Raw genomic sequence first — 25048 nt, forward strand, 5'->3', positions numbered from 1 at the left:
TTCCCATGTGAACATAAGCCAGTGAATATGTCATCATATGGGGTAGGAGAAAGGAGGAGAGAGAAGTTAGAGCACACATGCCTAGGGACCTGCAGTATGATATAACAGCACTATCAAAATCCAAGCCTAACTACCCAGACATTAAATGCATCCTACCTGCAGAGTAAATACATCAAAGCCTGAAACAAAGTGAAAGGGCTTTGTCACACATCCCAACCAGGGAAACAAACCCTGTCAAAGCACATAGGACATAAGGCTACTCTGAGAAGACTGCAACTGCGGTTGGGCTGATAACAAGACAAGAAACAAGGATGAGCCCAAAGACAGGCACGCTGATACACCTCCATGTACTCTCTGCAACTCACTAAGCTGTTTAGTTCATAGTTGAGCCTATCATCCCCTTAACATCCCTCTTTTCCCCACAGCTCATATATTTACCCTGTCTGTATTTCACAGAAATTTTTAATATAGTCCAGTATTTTTGTTAGGTATGCAATATTTTAATAAACCATCAAAATCAAACTATACCTATTAAAACACAATAGGAAATTAATTTTGTGAAGACCTGATGTTGATTTAACTTTTTACAGCTAATTTCTCATCAATTCAGACAAATTTTGGATAATGAGTACATGACACATCCACATAAATCTGAAGATGAGGATTTGCTGTCAGTGAGCGTGTAACAGACCAGCTCTAGGCAAAGGAGGACGCACATAAAATATACATCAGGTGCACATGTGCAGAAACACAATTAAAAAGCCATGCATTCCTGGTTTTGCAAATGAGAACAACAGCTCCCTTAGAGTTAAAAGCACATTTCCACTTCAGATAATGGGCATTTTGCCACTGACTTTGAGAGAACAAGGACCCTACTCCAGAGTTTTATCAAGATCTTATTGAAGTCAATGGAAAAGTCTCACAAGAAAACAGTGGACTGCCACATCATTTTGCAGAGCTGCACTGTTCTTCATAATATTAGCAACTCTTGAAATGAACATTTTGGCAAAGGTTGCTGATAACTAGCTCTGCTGCTTTTAGTGCTGATGCAGTTACAGTTTCCCTTTTATTGCACTTTTCAGTATGATTTTACACCAGACACTCTGTGTATGTGTGTGTGTGCGTGTGTGTGTATGCATGAAATAGATCGCGACCCTTTTTTAAGCATGGCACATGAAAACATGCTATCTAAAATAAGACTTGAACAAAACTATTTCAGACACCAGTGCAAAAAGATACTTGTTTACCTTAACCTCACTGTGACTTCTCATGCAATTAATCATTCATATGGAATATCTGACACAGAGATAATATGCTACACACTGCCTTTATAAATAAGGGTTTATGTCAGACATAAGGACCTTCACAGCTGCCAAGCAGCAAGTGCCACACAAGCCATGTGGCCTGCACAGCCATAGAGCAGATTAACATAAATATCTTTTCCGAGAAGAAGAAAAAGTAAATGAGGAATTAAGCCCTGCTAGTCCATCCTTCCCCTACCTGAACACCTACAACTTGGCAAATGGTCAACCACGAAATTAAATGAGACAACAATACTGTCTTCATTGTCGAAAGCACAGAAAATTAAATATCCTCACCTAGCTTTCCACCATTCCAAGAGGACAGAACCCAAATGAAGTCATATACCACTTACTTTCCTGAACTACATATCTGCATCAACAAGATGCAAACTAGAAGTGATGGCAATGATATGCTTCAACTTGCTGACTTCTCCACACTTGACAAACAAAACCAGACAAGGGCAATAGCATGATGTCAAGAGTGAGCTCAGTTAAATGCAAAGAGAGAACAATATATTCGTTCATTGCAATCCTGTCTGCAAAAGCAGAATGCATGCATCGTTCTGTGAGTTCCTTTTTTTCCCCCCAATGTCATCAATAGCTTGCCATGCTCATCATGAGGCTTGAATGAGGCACCTAGACACATCCCTGAGCAAGGGAGATGGTGTATAGCTGAATATGTTCCAGTGCACAACCCAGAAACCAAGAAGCTTCTAAATCTTTTGACAGCAAAGGCAGTATACACCTGGTCAAGCCATAGTTTGAGAACTAAAAAAGCAGATAGTCTACAATCCATCTGCAGCACACACATGGGAATTTGTGCACATCACTTCACTCCTAACACGTATCCATAACAGGACAGTCTGGCTGACAGAGGTAAATGGGACACAGGGAATGGATAGGAAAGACCATGACCATGATGTACAATCACCACAGTGCAAGAAAAAGCACTTTTCCTTCAGTTGTTCTCTCTCACCCTACTTTGATAACATATTACCGAAATGTCCCTTTTCCAGCCCTAAAAACCTGTCCTTTCAGTGCCTGTCATGTTAGCATGCTGATGGTATAATTAAGATTGATAGCAGTCCTGTAAAAGAATTCTCTGCTGTGAGTGAAAAAGCTAGAAATGTGCAAAGTTAATCCTCTTCTAATTACTCCAGAAATCTGCATGCTAATGTGATATCAAAATAATTAGGATTGCAAAGTAATTAAACTGTGTAAACACCTGCAAGAGGGAGGAAAATTTGTGCACTTGGAATGTGCTTTAACTGAAAGCATTTGAGTAGCCCCACCAAAGGACTGTACTGCTGATGTTCTGCCAGTACTAAAAATGTCAGTGTAGACAAAGTCTTTGTCCTTTCTAACCACAGAAGCACAGAAAAGTAGGGCTGGCAAGGACCTCATGACATCACTTAGCCTACCTGCGGCAAGGCAGGACTGATACTACTTCTGTCATTCCTGGCAAGCCAGTCTAATGTGTTCTTAATGGCCTCAAGTGGTGGAGACTGCACAACCTAGCAAAGCAGGGACCTCTTCCTAGTATCTGACATGATTCCTCCCTGCTGCACTTTGAATCTGTTATTCTTTACCCTTCAGCATACACTGCAGTTTATTTCTCATATGCCATCATTCATATCTAATTATAAGCTATTATCGCGTCCCTCTGCCCCTGACTTTTCTTCTGCAGGCCAAACAATCCCACTCTTTCTTCAGAACTGATGTTATCTAGATCAGTGATCATTTCCACTGCTTTTCCCTGAACTTCCTCCAACTGTTTATTCTTGAAGTGCAGTGCCCAAACCGGACACTGTGTTCCAGCTGAAATGTTTCCAACACCGGGAGGTCTTGCATGTTCTCCTGTTTAGTTACCCCAGTAAAACGTTAGTATTTTTAAAACAGCTTGACATTAGTGACTAATGTTCAGACCATCATTCACAATAAGCTCCATATAGTTTTTCAAAGAACTACCAAAACTGCAAAACCATCTTATAGTTACAAAGATGTTCCTGCCTAACTATACTTCTCCGCACTTGGCTCAGTGACAATCCATCCTTCTTTTACTAGAACGTTCTTCAACATGTCAGCCTAATTCTGAATTCTAGGCTTGTCTCTCAATGTTTTAGCAGCCCTTCCCATCCTCTTGTCATCTAAAAATTCAACACTTGTACTCTATTCCACCACTGAGGTCATTAATGACAATAATACTGAAAACCAGACCAACCCTTCCCACACTTCAATATATCTTTCCATTAGAATGATGGACCATTGATAACTGCTATTTGGTATGACAATCCAACCAGTTTTGCATAGACTCCATAGTGGTTTCACTGAAGACATGTTTCCCATGTTTGTTTATGAAACTGTCACACACATTAATGTCAAAACCATTACAAACTGTTTGGCCTCTGTTGTGCCTTCCCTAGCTACAAGACTTGCTATTCAGTTGTAGAAAGACATTTTCAAGTTTTTAAAGGTCATGTTGGCTGTTACTGAACTTCTTGGTCTCCTTCAGGTGCTTACATATAATTTGTTTGTTCCAGTTTTTCAGAACAAAGTAATTTGCCTGTAATTCTCTTTTACCTCTTTATAGACATTAGGCTTTTTCTTTCCCACTCTTCCAGCACTTGATCTGTCTTCCCTGAGTTCTCAGAAGTAACTACAAATGATTCTGAGATTTCTTTAGCCAATTTCTTAAGTAACCTAGAATAAAGTTAATCAGGCACAGCTGATTTGAAAATATTAAATACATTCTAACTTATTCTTGCCCTTTTTTAGCTTGTGATTTTACCCTCCATCATAATAACTTAAGTGTGTGTGAGGGTGCATCTAGTATGACTCAAAGGCATCAGAGAGAGTAGTTCTGATCCCTGTGTTAAATTTTAATATAATTTCTTGTCCTCAGGTCAAGCTATAGATTCCTTTAAATCATAAAGTAACTCATACCTTCGTTCATTGTCATCAAGATGAGCAAAGAGCACGTTCTTGGAGATGGCCTTTGCCAGAGCAGTCATAGTTTTATAGTCCTTTGGAATAACCTGTATAGAAAAGAACAAAGGGTAATTACATGCCTGGTTGTATTTCTTCATAGATCTTGAAATCTATAGAAAATTCCACTATTTAAGATAATGGATGCAATTTGATTTCAAACACTGAGACAGGTTTAGACTATAATATAAAGCCACTAGGAAAGTAATAAATCAGTTTTGATAATGTGAGGATAAGAATTTATGTTCTCAATATGACAACCAGAAAAGAAATATAAGATCTGGGATGAGTGAGGAGAAGGATAACCATAAAATACTATAATTAGCAGGTACTGGCAGCTGTGTAGTCTCCTTTCAAATCTTTTGGACTGAGGAAAACATATTTCATATTCTTCTTCCCCCACAAACAATAACAGAAGCAACCTACTTTTCAAACTAGAGAATGAGCAACATTTCTTTAGGTAAAAGGTAAAAATGTGTTGATTACATCATACTTTTCAGTACTGCTTGTGGTATGAGGAGCCAAGATCCTGAGAGGCCCACCTGGGTCAAAATCCTTCTCATTTGCCATGAAACAAAGGCACAGGACTTGCATTTGATAATGAAGAGGCATTTTTATTTGTTAATTGGAGAGGTAGCAGAAGTCCTGTTGTACATGAATTTGTCCAAAATAGATGTTGAAATTCAAGACTATGTTTTCATACTGGGTGAAGTTTTTTATAAGACTTTTGCAAGTTAGACTTTCCCTTTTGGTAAGCATTTTGGTAAGTTACTAGTAAAGGCACTGTATCTCTGTATTTGCCAAGCATCTTTTTCTGCTGGTCAAAGACTCTGTGATTACGAGAGACACAAAAAATCTATAACAAGGTTATGACTTGTAAAAGATGTTCTTTGACTTTAGTAATGTGATTTTCCTTAATAGTTTCATTATAAGAAGGCAGAATCAAGCCTAGCAAAAGTTTTAGGTGTTAAATAAACCTTACTCCAATCTGAAAATCAACATCTGTTTGCCTGTTTTAATTATTGTACAAAAAAGGTCTGATAATGGGCATTTATCTTTCACATTTTCTTATGACTGAAATAGTATATCTGTCTTATTTAAGTTACTACGTATGCTGATGTGTAGGTAGTTTCCTTTCCTCACCCTGGAAAGGCAAGATGCTACCCATCAAACCAGAAGAAGGATGTCTCAAATGGGAAAACTGATACAGAACCAGTTCTCACAAAGAATTGATCTAGATTTATTTCAAGGGAAAATACTGCACTGTGAAGACCTAAAGCTAAACTCTGGCTTCAAACATCACTTACTTTGACTGCTATAGTCATTAGACTGCTCAAATTAAGTCTAGAGAAGCGTGTATGTATAAACTGCATATTTGTATCATAATCTAATTTATCTAAAAGTTTAAATTCCTCAATGCTAAATAAAATAAGCATTTGGCCAGTATCTTATTCTTGGTTTTTACCCTATCAAACAAACCCTGAATTGAATTGCAGTCCTGAACCCTTGCTCTATTAAGAATACCCTAGTTGTTCAGCTTACTGCTGATGAGCCAAAAGAGTAGATAATGAAATCACTAAGACATTCAACTCCAACCTTTCTGGCTGAATATGGAATAGCGTAGACTAGCGTTTTTCAGTCTAAATCTGCAGCAATGAAAGCCACAAGGCAGAGACCGAAGCGGGTCTGTTGGGGCAGGGACACAGGAAACACAGGAGAGATTCTTTAGGTGTCACAGTAACCAGGCATCTGACCAAAATCAAATGTTAGGAAGAATCACTTGAACATTTCTTACATCACTCTTCCAAGTAATCACTGAATGTTCTCTTCAAGCCGATAACCCTCTTTACAGCAAGATTCCTATTCTGTTAGTTGTTAACTATATGTTATGTCAGATATGTTGACAAATAATTGCTTTCTCTAGTTTCAGGAATGAAGCAATAAAATAACCCTCCACAGAGATCTTCCTTTGTGCTCCTCAGAATGGAGCTATGCCATGTGCTTGCTCAAATCACAAAGCTAAATCTCCTTTGATTTTCTTTCCAGTGACACAACTCATTGCACTGCCTTTAGCACTACTCATCCCACAGCTCACCCCTTCAAGAGATCCTTTAAATTGGCTTATGACACAGATGTGTTTCTATCCAACACCTGAATTCAATCCAGCAGTTCTTCCTGGCTACTATCTAAAATTCCATCTGTTTGCAATAGTCTAACACAACCCTTGCCTTGCTTTTTACGCTTTTAAATTAGTTTCATAATTTGTCCTTTCAGTGTCTCCCTTTATTTCTGCATTCTACAAATCTCTGTCACAAACACACATCCATGGGATTCACCATGGGATTCATCTGCTGATGGCAGAAGACAAAGACACAAACCCTCCCAGTGCTAGTTCTATATTCCTTGCAGCATCTGTAGCCTGACACAGAACCATCCCCTACATTACTATTATTTAAGCTCAGTCAGTTCCTAGGAAATTAACATCACAACAGCCCTAGTCACAGAACACACAGAACATGATCTGTATTGCTTCTTCTGGTTCTTGCCTACCCATGCTACTGTCAGGGCTTATTGGCATCACTGTTGAAAAAGGAAGAAAACAAAGTTAACTTCAGGTTCCATTATAAACATAAAAGAATTACTCAAGGGTGTGGGAACGAATATTTCCTTTGATTTACAGAAGAGTCACATGGAGCCCACATTAAGCAGAGACAAATGTGATCTCTTCATGGAAGTTTTTAAGGGGGATATTGCAAGCTGCACAGAAAGAAAAGTGTTTGAAAGTAGCTTTTAAAATATCACGCAAGTTTTTTAACAGTGCAGTGCATTAATAGCTTGACCACAGTGCTGTTAAAATTTACTGTATACTTGCAAGCATTATTTAACCACCACAAGAATACTCCTCCATACCTGTTTTTAGGATGAAAGGCTCTCCTAATTTCTTGTTTCTTGGGACAGAAATCCCCAGAGCAGCCAGTGAACTTGTATCATAAGCAGATGACAAAAGCGCATCTGACTGCAAAGGCAAAAAGTATTCTGCCAAAAAACAGTGACTGACAAAACGTATTCCCGTAAAGAAAAAGCTCTTTGGGTTAAAGCTACTCCAGGCGTGCACAAAAGCACATTAGTAGCATCTGTCAACCTTATGAAATGCATTTTTAGCCTAGCTTCCTAAACAAACATGACATATGCTATTGTAATGTCTGTCTTTTAATAACCTTTGAAAGCTTTGGCCAGTTTAAAAAAAATTGCAGAGTTATTAAGAGATATCAAGGATATAACATAGCTACATATTTTTGTGAAAAAGGCAGTTAAAAAAAGAGAAGCCCAAATTAGTGCTCCTACTGAAGAAATTACCTAATTTGGGACTGGCATTTCTTCAAAGACAACTGTCCCATAAAATTCCCCAAGTATGGTCAACAGACTTCCGAAAACCCATGGGTTAGGTGGTACCCAATCAACATGGGAACAACATGCCTGAATGGTCTAGGGAACCTAAATGACCTAGGTTAGAAGAAAACTTGAGCTAGAAGTGACTTTTTGGAAAGAAAAGGCAGGAAATGCAGCAACAGAAAAGGCTGCTTTCCAAAACTGTGAGGTTTTGACAAAACTGAGAAGCTGCCAGAATCTGTGAATATCAGGAAAATGGTTGAGAATTACCAACCCTGTCATAGGGGGAAAGCAGATTAGCAGCACATCTCAAAAAAGAAAGAATAGAGAATGCTGAAGTCACATTGATGGGGAAAGTACTTAGGAGGCAGCAAAAGAACTTGAATGTGAAGAAGATGGTCAAGCCATGCACATGCTGGCATGAAGACACCATCCTACAGGCTGACCCGTGAGTCCAAATTATGAGCAAAACGTGAGTCACTTGATTGTCCTATACATCTCAGAATCAGGTAGACTGTTACACATTACCTTTCTGACGTAAGAAACAGCATCTTCCTCAGTGTACACTTCTGCACTGACCCCCCCTCTCCTGCGTCGGGCTTTTACCACTGGGTTGGGAGGAGGAGGGGAAATCTCATCGTCATGAGAATCAGACTGGGAACTGGATTTCTGCCGAGCCAGTATTTGTTTGCATTCTTCCTGCAAGGCAAAAAGAAGACAATGAAACATCTCTTACCCATGTAGCTAACTTGCTGGATATATTCAATTCACTCTTCTTTTACAACTGTCAGCAACCCCTTCACTTCTACATATGGATGACTGTCAATTTACACATGTGTACTGCTGAAAGAAAATTCAAAATTTAATGTGAGCAGCACGAAGGATTGACACTAACTACAACGTGTGTACAGGCATCATCACTCCAATACTTGACCTGTTCAACTCTTTCTTACATATAATGGAAACTAATATATTATAAACTGCAGACATATGTTTGCAGCTACTCCTGGCTGAGAAAGCAAAAGAACAAGCCTCTTTTGCTTACTCTCCAACATCACAGCTGTTATTTTCTCAGTTGGCTTGTACATATCTTTGTCTCTTGTACAGAGAACATATCAGAAGTCACAAATCAATATATTAAATAGGTTTCTTCATCTTGCTCTGTTTTGCAGGCTTACCAGCACCAGAAAGAACAAAGATGCTCCCTATCCCAAAATTTCTGCCATATAACAGATTTACAATCAATGGGACTACTTCCAAGCAAATAAGATCCAAGGTAGGCTCCAGAGAACTGTGAAAAATGATGGCTGGCCTAGCACCAGCTGGCCAATAGGAAGGTTATTCTCCAAATTTCACACTCATGGAATGGAGAATAAAATACAAAGGGGAATCCCTAAAGAGATAGTAACAAGAGCAGGAAACAGTATAGAAAACCTTCAAGAAAGGAAGTTGCAAGGCTTTGTCAATTCATAAACTGAATTATTTGACTTCTAAAGAATGGAGACAAACAAGATTACCCATAATTATAGTATTTTTCCAGAGCCCCACTCCTACTCTTTAGCTTCCCGAGATTCAAGGGAAAGCACACAGGAGTAAAATTCCCTTTGCATCATCCATGTCTTTCAGCCAAAGGAGCGGGGGCCTATCTGCTCATTCCCAGCCCACCTCCTCACCCCCTGGTACCACCTCACAACACACCACACTGCCTTTGCTACTTCTTCAGTCCCTTCTTAGCTGGTCATTCAAGTCTTCGCTTTCCCTGCCTAAGGCAGGGGAGAACTGGAGGTGGGATGGACCACGTGTCCTTGTCTGATACAGGAAACCAAAGGGCAAGTGCAAGAGAGACATGAGCACTGTGAGGAGGCAAGCCATCTTGTGCAGCAGTAGTTCAGTAATTTTTTTTGATGTCATCTACTATATTGCCGTAGGCAAACAGTCTCAGGGTTATGTTGATCGACATAGACGCAGCCAGCTATCATCCAACAACTCCCTGAAAAACTCCAGTGTTTTTGAGACAATTCAGATTAGCAGTGTTGCAGGCTATCCAAAAGAACACGCAGCAATGCTGAGGTCCCTGCGTACAGAATAAAACCAACGTTCCTTTGACAGGGATGCCAGAACCTGGCCTCTGTCTTACACAGTTAATTTCCAGTGAGACTTTCCAGTCAGAGCTAATACGTGAAGTCAGTGGAGGAGGGAGGATCTGGGAGCACCAGCGCTAGACATGTGGCAGATTACCAACACAGCCAGTTGGTCTTATTGACAGAGGAAATGAGTTATAGTTAACTCATCAGGTATGACACCAGAAAAGAGCGGTACAGAAAACTGGCACAAGTTCACAATTTTTAAGCTTGCAAGAAAAACAGATGATTAATATATGTTTTGCCATTGATGTTTACAAATGTCTGACAAATCCAGTCATGCCACTTGTCTTATTCCAGTTTCTTTCCTCACTGTCACTGACATTGCCCCTTTCATTCATCTAAAGAGCCTCTGACACCAATCTTTGAGGTATTATTGCTACTTGAAATAAATAACTAAATAGTATTTCCCATGCTGCATAATTCAAAGTAACAAGTCACATTCTTGTTTTGATTAAGGGACTCCTGAAATACATAACAGACAGGCACAGAGATAAAATGTAGAGGGCTGGCTAAAGATCCGAATTGTCAAGATCCTGACCTGCCTCAGAAAGTGCCAAGTTCTTTCCGAGATTAGTATTTTTTTTAAATTGGGATTACAAGACTGCAACTCCTGGGCCGTAACACAGTTGAGCTAGGTGCTGTAACCAAAAAAACCCAGAAAAAAAACTGATTTCGGATGTATTAAATCCTTACTGAAACTTTTTCATTTCCAATTCAAATTTCAAATAGCAGTACCGGATATGTAAAAAATGACTCAGCTAGATTTTTCTATCATGTAAGAACTGCAAGTCCTATTTAAGCATTCTCACCAACTTCTTCCCTACTCCCGACTGTCTCTAGCTTCCTCAACTACAATTATGCACTTGTAGAAACACAAATATTTAAAATACAAATATGTGTGCTACATACTAGCTTTATATTTAATATCTAGTCATCAAAACCAAATCTATGACTGAAGAATTTAAAATACTATTACTGGCTCTTGCAGCTTATGTATCTCTTTGATAGGGTTAACATTCTCTGTTTATATTAAATGAACACAACCAAATGCACCTTCTTCATAAGGTTAACTGAAAGGTAATGAAGACCTTTCTGGACAGCAAGCAGCTGAAAGTATACTAAAAAGTAACTACAACAAGAAGGCAGTCAGGTAACTATTTAATGGTATGCAGCACTCACACAGTTCTTTTTATACATAGCATATTTACTTATAGAGAAGAGTAGTAGTTTGCCCCATTTGAATATCAAATACATACTTCTTTTTCAGTACACATTGTATAAAAGGCACTTCCAAGGAATTAATAAATAATATCTCCTCTGCCCCAGCACAGATTTATACACGAAAGAAAGCTCAGTGAGATAAAATTAATATCACAAAGCATGCTCTTAAACCCAAATACCTTTTAAAGCCAAAAAGATATTAAAGGATTATAAAAGTGAGTTACCATATGATTCATTTTAAAAGGAAGTCTCTTCACTACAAACTCCTTTTATATAAACAGCAGATAGTTGACTGGCTGGCTTTTCCATATGCCGCTATTTGTAGTCTAGGTAGGATTTCCATTACTGAACTAAAGAGTGCCTTTTGAAAATAAAAGCATATGCTCTGTCCTGGGTTAAGCTTTCAAAAAGCCGTCTTCCATATATCCTGGGGTAAAACTGCATAAATACAGCCAATATTTTAAAGGAGGAATGTACTCTCTGAAGAACAGTTCTTCAAACACTGATCTTCAGACACAGCTTGATGTGAACGCTTGTGCAGAACTCACTTTCAAGTAAACACCTCACCATTTTTTGTCGTCATGACAACAAGCGATCTCACTCTATTTGGATGGCACAGATAATTCACAATGATATTGCCCAATTATGTCCACCTTAAAATGAGAAAACACATGGAGGACACAACTGCAAAACAGTGTAATTGCCTTTGAGCAAGCCCCCGTGAGCATCTTGTTCTTCCCTTCACACCAGTATCTGCACTGGCTTCAGTGGAGATGCTCCTGACTTGTAGGACATATAGGGTCTGATCCAGTTATCCACAGTCCAGTGCCATTTGGGTGCCCTTGCTCGGCTTTCAGCTGCCAGCTGAGGAGGACAGAAGTCTCACTCTGTCCTGTGTCACACCTACCAGCCCCAGTGGACATCGCATATAATTTAGGGAGTCTTAAATGGCAGTAGGGGACCATGTGGGCGCCGCTGACTGAAGCCTCCAGCGTCACTGCCACAGTCCAATACAATGATACATTAACACACCCCAAATCTACAAACCAACACTGCTGTGTGACAATAGCACCCTATTTCATATATAAATAATCTAATCTTACTTCTTTTCAAACCATGGTGCAAATGACCAAAACCCTAACTAATGTTGTGAACAAAAGTCTTTCTTGGGATTTCTTGGGGAGATGGATGGAGAAACTGGAATACCATTACTGACTTCAATGATAATAAACTGGAAAGAAAAGAAAATTTACCATCATTGCCTCAAATTAAAGGAAAGAAGAACCAATAAATACAACCGCAGTGACCCATTTACCTTTTGAATGTTCACCTTCGGCTAAGACATTTGTGCTACAAGAGGCTGAGGTATAAAACACAGGAATTTAGCATGCTGTCCTCAGCCTACGGGGTCATTGCCTTTCCTGATTAATGTTTCCATAAGTTTTTAATGAGTTTAAACACTGCAAGTGAAGCAGCCACAATGCCAAGACAGTTTTTAGGTTCACCCTTCCTTTCAGACTGCTGCTGGAGAGCACCTGTGATTCCTGACCCAGAAGCTTTCTTCTCTATCAGCTGGAGCATTTCCAAACAGAAATTCTCTTCCAGTAGTTCCTCTCCCGGTCTCTGCTTTCAGGCTCTGTCACCACCTGGAAACTCAGATGTTTCCACTGAAGGAAGGACAGCACCTAAGGAGGCTCCAAATCACTGTGCAGCTTTACAACAACATCCCAAGGAGACTTTTAAAAGCAAGTCAGCTGTTCGTTATCACTGCTCACTATCTCTGCTGTGCCTCCTACAATTTATTCATTGCATTCAAAAGCAACAACACAAAGTACACTCTAAATGAAATATTTTTTCTTTTTTTTTTTCCTCAAGCGCACTCATAAAGTTTTCTGACTGATAGACCTGGAATCTGCTTTCTATTTATCCACAGAAAATGTGCAGAATAGTTCATGCGCACATAACTAATCTCTCTTTGCACTGGAATTGACCCAGAGGAGATGCTCTCAATACAGGAAGGTTTCTAACACCGCCCCATCACTCCTGGAGGCTGACGTGATGGTTTATAGCAACTAATAAAGGCCAAAGGCAAAGCACTCTGTTGGAAGCACAGGACTGACTGATGCCATCACTGAAAGCAGGAGAAATTTGGACGGCCTTAACAGACTTTCCAGTCTTATTTTTGCCACGATGGACAACTCTACTATCGTTATGATCATTTAGCCCTGTAATTAGAGACTTTTCACCCAATCTCAACTATTGTTCCACTGCCTTCCTGACGTGAAATGCCACCTTTTCTTCTACAGAATCACTAAAAAATATCTTTAACATCCACCTCTCCTACCACTCCATAGTTATCCACCGCTTCGACTACTACTACTACTGCGTCCTCAGTGGCCTCTCTGCATCTCAGTTCATTCCCAATTCCCAGTCTAGGCAAAATTCTCCTGCCAAAAACCCGCCTACTCTTCTGCCGCTCTGACTGCATCACTTGCCTTCTTGAGTCCCTTTACTGGCGTCCTTTTACCTCCTGCAACATGTTAACACTTCTTGTCTTCCCCTCCAGTGTCTTGCAGTATCTCAGCCCATCACCACCTCTTCCCTACTTTCCTACATACGCCTCACAGAAAAGTAAGAGAGGCTATGTTACAAAACACAGACCATATTTTTGATACTTAAAAGCTTATATAATCAAAGAAACTGTAGCCAACACTTCTGATGTTTAAAATGCAGCCAAATAACAATGTATGCACGCATACCTTGTATAAGAAGAAACATGCCCACAGAAAAGCTCTATTTCTACGAGACAAATATAATTTAAACTAAAATACTAAATATTATGCCATATTTTTCAGCAACAACCAGAACACCTAAGTCACTCTGAAGTTTTTCATCACTGGGTATGTGATGCCAAAGCTGCTTATTTATTTTTTATTCCAGCCTTCTAACACAGCAGACCCTTAATCCAAGAGAAACATCACCAATCTCAGTGAGGCTTACATGTAAGAGGCAGAAATGGACCATCAGAGCATAGGAAGAGATAGTTGCTAATTGAGGTTATCAACAAAGAGGGAATCATAAATGCTAGCATGCCATTTTGATCCTTAAAATACTTCTGTTGTGTAGGCCCACTTAACATTCAGAAGCATAGTGATGCCCTTAGATCAAATGCACTGTTGACAGCAAGGATGGTTATACAAAATCTTGTGTTCCCTCAGTCACTTCAGAGGGGAAATTGTCTTTAAAACATTTCTACATTTTCTACTCTTCAATAAAATTCTACTCAATTTATTCTCTCTTCTAAGAAATTATCTGATGTTAATACAAATATGAAAATATGTGTGTGGACTGCCCACCTTAAATATACACTCAGCTTTTTTTTCTCTATTTTATCCTCCTCCCTTCCACATGCATTTCATTTTTGAAACGTAAAACAACTTCCGTGTGCTATGAGTGCCTTCATTGGTATTAAGGTGAGATAGCAATTTGAACTGCATGCTCTGGCAAGAATTCATGTGTCTCCCTTAACCCTTCAGTGGGATGCTCACAACTCACTAAGTATTTTTTTCTTCACAATTTGCCAATAAATCCAAGGTAAAATAATTATGGACATGTTTTTATTTCAAGTTCCCCATAGCTCACTTTCTCAGTTCCTTAGCGTCTTGCCCAGGGGTGATGCAGCAGGTGGGCTGAGCTCCTGGGAGTTGCAGATCCTCAACAGCTTGAGCTTACAAAGCTGTCAGGGTACAGCTCCAGCACAGGCTGCCAAGCAGGCAACCACCGAGGTGCAGACCTCAGCAGAGCACACCGGAAAGCAATTCCTCTGCCTATAGCATTTCAAAATCTAAGGGCCTTTTCTTAATTGAAACAAAGTCAAATCTCAAATAATCTTAAATCTGCTACGAAAACTCCAGTTCTCCACCCAGTCTTACTGGTGTCCAGTCAGACAGTCTCAACCCCCATCCTATGAGCCTAATTAAAATGAATTCATGAAGCATTAAAAAGGTATTTAAAAATAAGTCATCATTTTCTGCATTTAGGAGAATATTAATTAATTAATTAAGAACTACTTGAAAACTAACAAAAACAAGAGCAAAACCAAAATTCATCCTCGTATTGGAAATATGGTTTAATTCACATAATTATTTTTTACACAGCCTTTCTCCTTGCTATCATTCCTATTTGATACCCCTCAGTTTAAAATAATTACTGTGAGAAGACAGAAAAGGCTTAACTACCTCTGCTCCTCAAGTCACCTCCTACAGCTGAAAGAGAATAAAAGGAAATAATTTTGAAAAGAATTCATTGCCTTCCAGAAAAGCTACTGCCTCGCCTTGGCTAAGCAATCAGTTGTAACGGAAAGGGTCGGTAGCTGTCGGAGCACTTTGCCCAATGCTCTGATAACTGTAAAACAGAGAGAATGAGGAGGAATTGCAGCAGTACAGCCTCAAAACGTTCACATCCCTGAATGTGGAGTTTTACCTTGTCCGAGGCAAGTTGCTATGCAGTCCAACTGGCCTCTCAAAGATTAGTGAGGGATTTGCTGAGCTGCAGACAAACAGGAGGGTAGGTGCTCAGCCAGTTCTGCAGCCACAGACTCCAACACAGACACGATTTAAGCCCAAGCCCAAGATTTTTTTTTCAAAACTCGATTAGTAAAATAAGGCTTGAAGGCCCCTATATCTGTTTGGGAGCCTATAATAGGCTACAGTCAGCTGGGGGCAAATATGCGTATGTACCTGTTCCTAGCTGTAAAGGCCCGCTAGTATCAAGAGCTTTCCCAAAGTCTGTAGTGATCTAGTGAAATCTGCCATCAGACAGTGCCTGCTCCAGCACCATTTTTAACTTTACATGAATTTGGCAAGGTATTTCATTCATGTGTTTAAACCTAAGTATGAACCTGTTTCTTTAAAGCCACTCAGATGCTTAAAGATTAACATGGATTAAGTATCTTGGTGAATGTAAAACATGATAGCTTGAGATGTGAAACAAAGACAACATCCAGACTGACTTCTCTTCTCATTCCATCACTGCACTCCATTGCTGTTAGTTTTTGATTTTTGTGACCAGGAAAGTGTCTCACACTTGTAGACATACAAAGTAACCAGGGAGTTCAGCAATGCTGTAACGTGTTCTGCACTAGCTCGTAAAAGCACAGCTTCACTTATAACCAATTTTATTTCTTAGGAAAAAGCTTTTTTTCTCTTACTGCTCTTACCCCTTTCATCCCTCCACCCTTCCCTGAACCTCCTGCATTTAGGAAAGCTTGCCTGAGGGGTTTTAAAAATTCACCTCGTTTTTCCTTTACCTGTTCAAAGAAAACTGTCACCTCTTATAACACTGCCTGTGGCTGACTATGGCAATGACAGAAGTCCGATGTGTGCTGATTTTCATCCAGCTCTCTCCGGTACTGCTATCAGAGGCAGGAGCAGAGGCTGCCCAAGCCTACTCGGAACAAGAGTCACACAGCAAGGGCACCGGTGCTCCCATCATTGCATTGCTATCAGCGTCTTAGCTCAGGTATGTTCCCACATGCTTTAGGAAAATTTCTGACCACCGAGCAGATACCGCCCGACTGCTTTGCAAGCTTTGAAAGATACAGAAATATTTGTTGTATTAGTCTTTATCAAACTGCTTAGTTAATGCATTTTTTTGATAGTTTTTCTTCTGTAGGATTTTCCTTCCAATCCGTAATCTCTCCTCAGCTTGTTTTAAATGAATGAGTTATACTTCACATAATCACCTGTACTTATAAGAATGAATTTCATTGTTTTGGGCAGGTTCTGGCAGAAACTCGATTGAAAAATTTCTTGTTGTGACAAAATGTAATACTGGGAGAGACTACTGTTGCAGTAGAAAAGCCTGATGTTCAAATTCTGATGCTCAAATACCTTTGGTTCTGAAACTCTTTATGATAAATAAATAAACTCTATTTTACTAACAGTGAATGAATTTGTAGTTTACTACACACTTCTTTTTCAGTGCTAGTTTACAGCAAACCTGTCGCACAAATGCCTTTATTTTTCTGACCAGGTCTGCGTGCAATACTGTCTAACATCACCAGGTGGAGCGAAGCAGATAATGTCATTTTCCTTGATTTAATTACAGAGGTTATAGTACAGGTTTTCCTAAAACTCTCTTTTTGGATGGTACCTGGAGACATGCAGCATCGGCCTGGGTCCATAAAACCACTGCTAATCCACAGGAATGCAAAACAGTAAGTTCAGTACGTGCAAGACAGTATTTCTTGTATGTGTGCAGAGCAATAGAAGGGACCAGGAGAGAGCTCAGGTCAAGAAGGGATCACCAAAGACCACCTTGCTCAGCCAGCAAAGCCACTGCTCTGAAATACACTGCATGCAAGATGGCTTCAGCAAACTACTTGGTAATGCCTGAAAATATCCTGCAGGTTCCTGCTGCTTCCCCTTCTTCTGCGTCATTTTCTTCATTAGTTCTACTCTTTATAACAATTTTTTTTCCACTGAACAACAGTCTAGCTTAGCCTGGCAAGACAACTCCACCTTTGATCATATAATCACAGCACTAAACAGCCTGACACTAATGAAAGTTTTGCAGTCTCAGTATAGCTGAAAATACAAGGCTTTGCCTGTAACTTCTTACTAATTAACTTTTTTACATAAGGTAAGAAATGGAGATAAAAGATGGGTTCCCTGTCTTTTCTGCTATGCCTTCTTTAGTCCACAAGTAAACAGGACCTAATTACAGCTATTAAAATAGTGCCAGAGTTTCTTAGCTAACATCTATTCCCCTGCTCTAAAAAAGCCAGTTAATACCCCTAAGGGAAAGGTTTTCCTCACCCCATCCACCAACAAAGTGTTCTATACAGTCACAGGGAAATGTAAAACAAATTATTCAAAAGAGAACTTTACATATTTTTTTAAAATCTCAGGTATCTAAACTGTTTTCAAATCTTTTCTGTGCTGGATGGAATGTTAAGAGATTTTTACAAAGTAACTGTTAACATAATCAGAGTAGATGTCGCCTTGAAGTTTGTAGGTCACAGCATATGAAAACTGACTTGCAGACTTCAGGATATAGAAACTTAGGCTGATTCCCAGCAATTATGGGCATCTTAAGACAAGCAGGTCCTGTCAGTACTAAGTGAACAGAAACATATCTACAATTATTTTCAGAGTTACGTTTTTTAATACTATACTTGACATAAATAAGCTGCAAACTTAAAAAGTCATCAGGCTTTTCTTTCTAACCTTGGCACTTCTCCAGCTGAAAATGACGACTACAGAATCAAACGTCAAATCTCAATCTCCAGCACTTTCTTCCTAAGTATTTATTCATGTTCTCACTTTACAGGCCTCTCAGGCCGTGTCTATACTGTGAAATAAAAAATGGCCCAGCCATGGACATGAATACTAGCCCAAGACAGTCCACATCCCTCAACTATTAGCTCATTCCCTGGCTCTGTTCTGAGCCGCTCTTACTGACTCCTGCCAAAACAAACCTGCTCCTAGACGTGTTAGACCTAAGAATTATATTTGGGGCCAGTTAGTGTCGTGGGGTCAGGGGTTAGTCCCTGGCCCTTTTTCATTTAGCAGTACAGATGTAGGCTGAAGGCAATGGACCTAACTCTGATGTCATCAGAATTAAGGTGAAAAGCATTTATGATCTGGTCTGATCTTGCATATGATAATAAATCTTTCACTTCTGAGTTGATTTTATGAGATGTAGTTAAGAATTAGCAAAACAAAATAAACTTTTATTTTTTTATTCACCTTTGAGGTAGCTCCAGTACATTGATGTGGATCGAGCTCTACACATTTTCCATAAGCTCCTTCTTGAACCCCTTGAAAAATATCCCACACTTTATCTCTAAACTGCCCACATGATTCTTTGACAGATAAACTGTTATTCCACTTCAGTGGAACATGTTGTCTATTTTAATGAGTTTGGGAAAAAAACCCAAAATACCACACTTTGGTGGGAAAATGCATGACTTTGCTTAGAAAATCGTGCTTAAGCCCAAAGATTTTCACTCCTCTCCCTGCACAAGACAAAGATTAAAGGAGCTAACAGCAAACGTGCCATATCAGTGTATTGCTCATTCACATACAAAAATCTAATGGGCAATTGCTAAATTCACAATTCCATTAAGATTCCTCAAAGTACTTACATATGACAAATGTCTTCTAAAAACAGGATAGAACTTATTGAAATGATTTCTTTATCTTTACAAGCCTTCCTTCAACTGTTAGTATGCAACCGATCAAGTCAAAATACTATCCTACAGCAGAAAATCCTCCACAGTGCAATTCATATCAAGATAGTCCTTGCAGATGCCTGGGCAAAGAAGTCAAACTGCTGTAGGAACAAGAACTACAGTGCTGGAAATCTCCAGAAGCATCCTAAAGCCCTTAGACTCCACAGGCTCCCAGACTGCTCTACATAGTCAGTGGCAAGATTGTTTCCTTCTGTACTAAGCATGATATTCACTGAATTTGATGCCTTGAGACTGGTTGATTCTAAATCATCTCCTTGCATTTTGAGAAAAGTGATATCCATCAGCTTCTGTGTTTGCATCCTGATCTATACCCTACTACAGGATTCTGGTATCGGCTGTTCTCTGGGAAATAACAGGAGATTACATGAAAGAATATATTAAATTTCTCAAGGGTAGGAACTGACTTCCTGTCTCAATTCTGTGTACTGTGTTTAGATCAATAAAGCCAAACTCCCCAATACAATTCCTCAAGTAATCCCACTAGCTATGGAGAATAGCCTAAAATACTACAGCATATTTTAACATTTTTTGCAAAAGTGGTCTTTATCCTTCTTGCCAGAAAGTCCAGAGTTGCACACATTAACACAGATAACAATTCATAACACGGTAAAGGAAATTCAAGAGATTTCACTCTCTCAAAATGGGTCTTGGCTCTCAGAAGTTTAGAATATGCAGAACTAAGATTTTTTTTTTCTAAATAACAAGCATTACAATTAAAAAATATCTTGTACTTCCTACTCATTCCTGATGTTCCAGGCACTCTTAGTGGGCTTCCACCAAAATGCTACATTTGCATTTTTGTAAAGCTACACAAATTTGGCATATACTCACCTATACAAAAATTTATCAGAAAAGCAGACAATGAGATGTATAAAATGTTTATATCACCTGTAATATATCAGCTCTATGTATTATTCACTAGTTATCATTGTTCTTGCTCTGTCCTTACAATATTCTGTCTCTAGAAGGAAAAACCTACATAAAACTGGTATCTGAAGCCTACAAACTTTAGACATATCCTTCAAAAAAAGTGAATAATCCTCTTCTTAAACTAAGTATACAAATAAAGGCTCTGGCAGGCTGAGGACTAACCAACAACTTGCAGCCCTGTGCTCCCATTTATTTCTGGAGAAACCCCATCCCCAGAGAAAAGTTGTGCTCACACAACATGCCATTCCTGCAAAAGGCACCCATAGGCTTTAGTAAGAATTTGTCTGAGAATGTTTTAAAATGTTTCCCCCTCTACGCTGCTTTTGAAGACAGTCACAGTATGTGAAGTCTCTCTTGGAGGATCCTGGGATAAGCAATGCAGATGGGCGAGAGCAGTGTAATCAAATGGCAAAGTGTTCAATGATTTTCAGAACTTGCTGGTTCCCTGATTTTGTTCAGTTTTAGGGGATGGGAAAACCACATCACCTGGCACTGGAATAAAGAGGGAACAGCATCTTTTGCTCTTGCAGACAGGTTCTTGCCATAGATGAGAGCTCAAGACACCATGTATCATAACACAAAGTATGCTCGTAACATTTTGGGTCATTTTTAAGAAGTGCAGTTTGATAAGAAATTATAATTCTGGTGTTACGTACAAAAAATTCTATACAATAGCCAATATTATAGTAGACCAGCAAATAAAGGCTTGGGTTTTTTCTTCTACCAGACTGTTTTTTAACAGTAGCCCGATAATTTGAAATTTAAAAGGAAAAATGTACCAAAATATTTGAAACTTTTTAAACAATCTTTTTCATTTTAAAAATTGAAAATTGTAAGTCACCTGGAAATCACTGACCTTTTCTAATTTTTCAAAGTGTTCTCTGAGGAACTTCATGGGTCGGTCTGGCTTTGCTATGCAAAGGTTTACAATGCACTCTTTCAAAATCTGCTGGATGTTGTGCTTCTGAACATAGAGTTCACATCCCTTCAGGCTCTCATCTTCTTCCACATTGCAGGAAGAAGCAGCAGCAGCCATCTTCAGGCTTGTAAACAGAAAACAGACCTAGGTAAGAAAATGGTGCAAGAAAGAGGTAAGAGGCAGTTCCCAAATCCTTTGTCAGAGAGCTCTGGAGGAGCAAAGACATTTTAATATTGCCTGTTGCCTATTCAAGAGCTATCGATTCTGAACGTTTTAATGTTCTGGGGCTGTAGGTGGAAATGCCGAACCATGTCATCTTTGTACGACCAACATACCAGTAAGTACAAAAAGAGCATTTTAACTCCCAGACGGCAGTCAGCCTTTGGAAATAACGGTGCGATTAATCATACTAGGCCATGAGTTTCAAAGACAGCTATTAAATGACGGCGTAAAGCCATGCTTTCCTATCCCCTTGGGGACTCCCTGCCCGTCACCAGAAACCCCGTTTTCCGCAACAGAAGGATTTTTGGTAAATTTTAACGTCTCCCCCGTTCACAGCGAACGACCCATTCCAGTCCCTGGGGAGATGGGGAGGAGGGGGCAGAGTCGCCCAAAGGGAAGTTTGGTAACTGGGGGGGGGGGACGGACGGACAACCCCAAACCCCTCTTTATTTCCCCCGGCCAGCATATGACGGCTCCATTAGAAACCAAAAACCGCGAGGCCAGCTTTTACACCGGCCTCCCCGCCGCCCCTGCCCGGGACGCCGGCACCCCGGGGGCGGCAGAGGCTGAGCGGGGGGGGGGGGGGGGGGCGGCGGGGAGCCGGGCACGGCGGCCGGGACGACCCCGGCCCCGACAACGGGGCAGGCTCCGGGAGGCGGGAGAGCGCCGAGGAGGAGCCCCCCCCCCCCCCCGCCCCGGGCCCGGCCGGGCATCCCCCGGTGCCGGAGGCAGCGCATCCCCCGGGCCCGGGCTGGCGGATCGGCCCCCTCCCTGCCCACCCCCGCCGGGGGGAGCGCGGGGCCGCCGGGAACGGAGAGGGCCGGTAAATACCTGGGTGGCTGGGGCCGGCTGAGCGGCGGCGGCTCCTCTCTCCTTCCCCGGCGGTGGAGGCGGAGGAAGGGGCTCCCCCGCCGGTATCCGCACTGCAGCCGCCGCCGCTGCCTCCTCCCCTCGCTGCCCGCCCGGGGCCGCGGGGCGCCGCGGGGACCCCCTACCCCCCCCCCTCCCGCACCCCGCCGCTCCCGCACAAAGGCTCCGGCCCCGCCGCCGCTCGCCCGCAGGAAGTCCCGCCGCCGTCACTCACCGGCGGGCGCGGCCTTCCCCACCGCCTCCGCGGGAGAGGCGGCACGGACCCGAACCGCACCGCACCGCACGGCCGGCCCCGCCGCCACGCTGAGGACGGGCTGGCCTTGAAGGACAGGCCCGGCCACGAAGGACAGGATGGCCGTGAAGGACAACGGCCTGGCCGCGCAGGATGGGCTTGGCCACGAAGGATAAGCCTCACCACAGGGGACGGCCTGGGCACGAAGGACAACAGCCTGGTCACAAAGGATGGGCTGGCCACAAAAGGTGGCCTGGCCACAAAGAATGGGCTGGCCATGGACAATAGCCCGACCATGAAGGATGGGTTGGCCATGAAACATGACCTGGCTAGGAAGATCGGGCTGGCCATGAAGGATGGCCTGGCCATAAAACGTGGCCTGGCCATGAAGGACAATGGCCTGGCCACAAAGGACGGGCTGGCCATAAAGGATGGCCTGGCCATGAAACATGGCCTGCCCAGGAAGAATGGGCTGGCCATGAAGGATGGCCTGGCCATAAAAGGTGGCCTGACCGTGAAGGATGATGGCCTGGCCATGAAATGAAGGATGGGCTGGCCACAAAGGATGGGCCTGGCCATGAAGGACGGGCTGGTGAGTCAAGGCAGGAGCACGGCAGCCCCATTGCTCTCTGTGGCACACGAGCTGCCAGGCCTGTTGCACCCCACAGCTCTGGAAGGGCTGGGCAGGGCAGCTCACCAGCTCGGTCGCTTGGGTATTTAAAGCAAAGCCATCACACCCAGGAGCACCTCTCTGCAAGGCCCGTGAGGAGCGTGGTCGCAGCTGGGACTCAGCCACGGGCCAGCGCCTTTGCTGGGCCAGGCACCAGTGTGCGCTGCCAGCAGTGTTCCAACGGATGGTAATATTTCCTCTGTTCCCAGGGAATTCACGCTCGCGACTCCCACAGAATAAAAGGTGAATAAGGACCCCAGATGTTCGCAGTCAAGCTAGGAGCTGCATAACAAGAGAATAAACTCCGTGCTGGTAAATACAAGGCTATTTTAAAAGGATAATATGAATTATTTCTGCAGTTTATTGCACTTTTAACTAAGTATGATTAGTCAAGGAAAATACCCCGACGACCCTTTTGGTTTGATGGGCATTGATTGCAGTCACCAGAATAGCACACAAAAGTTATGTTGTGTAAAGGACGTGTAAGCACAATACGAGCACAGTATCTATACACGTTAACTAATACAAATGAACACTAAAAATTGTGTAAAGCCGTTGCAGAAACCGGTGCCCCTGCAGTTTTGATCCCTCCGTAGAAAAACGGAGAAGGGAAAAGCGATGCCAAGAGCGTGTTACACGCGAAAGTTTCCACACAGTAACACCCTCATCCCCAGCAGGTGTGCTGCGCTGTGGTGGGCCGGGACGCTTCGCCTTTCCCCTCAGTCCTTCCACCCGCGGGTTTCTCTCAGGTTTAGCGTCTCTTTCTCCCCGCGTGATGCGAACAACGGGCCCCTCTCTTGCTGGTAGCTATCGTACCTGCTGAAACTACCGCCCTGCCGCCTCGGTGCCTTGCCGTGGGGCCCGCGGCGTCCCCTCAGAGCGGCGCAGACACGGCCGCAGCGGGGCCGTCCCCTCCCGCCCTGTCACAGGCGGGACCAACCCGGCACAGCTCGGCCTCGCCGTAAAGCGCTCGCCCGCCGTCGTAAAAGCCTCGCGCGTCCTTAGCAACGCCGCCGCACTTCCGTGGCGACGGCGGAACATGGCGGCGGCCGGGGCGGCCGAAGTGGCGCAGGCCTTGAGCCGGCCCCTGAGCTGCCTGCGGGAGCCCGACTGCGGCCGAGCGGCTCGGCTGCGGGCGCTGGAGGCTATCCGGGCCGAGGTGCAGGAGCGGCCGCTCTCGGCCGCCGTGGTGCAGGAGGTTTTCGGGGCGCAGCTGGTGCGGCCGCTGGCGCGCTGCCTGGCGGGGGACGCGGCAGAGCGGTGCCGGGAGCTCGCCCTCCAGCTCCTCTGCCACGGGCTCAGCCGCGGCGACCGGCCCGGCGAGGCGCTGCCCGTCCTCCTGCCGGCCCTAGCCCAGCGCCTCTGCCCGCCGCAGGGCTTTGAGCCCAGCGAGGAGTTGCGCCTCGGCCTCGTCCAGCTCCTGAGCCTCCTGCTGCAGCGCTGCGGGGCCTCCGTGGGCCCCTACCTCACCGACGTTATCCGCATCCTCCAGGCCACCCTCCTCGACCACTTTGCCGAGGTCAGGCGTGAAAGTTGCAGGTGTGCCGTGGCCTGCGCCCAGGCCGTGCCAGGTGGGGCCTAGAGATGGGCAGAGGGGGGAGCGGTGGGCTGATGTGAGCCTGTAGTCTTCTGGGGGGACAGGGGCTGAGGTGGGGACCAGTAGGAAGTTACCAGGAGAGTGGAAGAGAGGGAAGAAGCTGCACACACCCTCACAGGTGCGCCTTGCAGGCCTTGGAGGATCTGTTGGAGAAGAACCATGCCAGGGATGGATGCTGTGCCGTTACAACATGTGGGTAGTGGTGGGAGGAGGGGGTTAGGGGAGTGCATGTGGGCTAGTGTTCGGTTTTAATATGGTATAAAGTTAAATTTGCATGCTACATAAATGCAGCGACGTTCATCAGGCTGCT

At 42.8% G+C, this 25048-nt stretch overlaps 2 protein-coding genes across 6 annotated transcripts in view; one reads left to right on the plus strand and one right to left on the minus strand.

Moving 5' to 3' along the window:
* The window catches only part of PRKAR1B (protein kinase cAMP-dependent type I regulatory subunit beta), a 103129-nt gene extending 79061 nt beyond the window's left edge, over positions 1-24068 (minus strand). The window contains exons 1-4 of one of the 5 annotated variants that reach the window (XM_049790982.1): positions 23958-24068; positions 21085-21291; positions 8205-8375; positions 4245-4336 (exon numbers count right to left, since the gene is read on the minus strand). In XM_049790982.1, the coding sequence (XP_049646939.1) occupies positions 4245-4336; positions 8205-8375; positions 21085-21264 (443 nt within the window). In that variant the 5' untranslated portion in view covers positions 21265-21291; positions 23958-24068. Of the gene's footprint in view, positions 1-4244; positions 4337-8204; positions 8376-21084; positions 21292-22200; positions 22363-22453; positions 22530-23957 lie in introns of those variants that run through there. The other 4 variants (XM_049790983.1, XM_049790985.1, XM_049790986.1 and 1 more) reach the window with 4 other exon arrangements.
* A 9-nt stretch (positions 24069-24077) lies between these two features.
* The window catches only part of DNAAF5 (dynein axonemal assembly factor 5), a 31654-nt gene continuing 30683 nt past the window's right edge, over positions 24078-25048 (plus strand). Inside the window, exon 1 of the mRNA XM_049790981.1 lies at positions 24078-24712. Within this exon, the coding sequence (XP_049646938.1) occupies positions 24181-24712 (532 nt within the window). The 5' untranslated portion in view covers positions 24078-24180. The remainder of the gene's footprint in view (positions 24713-25048) is intronic.

This window comes from Accipiter gentilis, chromosome 33 (assembly GCF_929443795.1).
Source record: "Accipiter gentilis chromosome 33, bAccGen1.1, whole genome shotgun sequence".
Taxonomy (NCBI): domain Eukaryota; kingdom Metazoa; phylum Chordata; class Aves; order Accipitriformes; family Accipitridae; genus Astur; species Astur gentilis.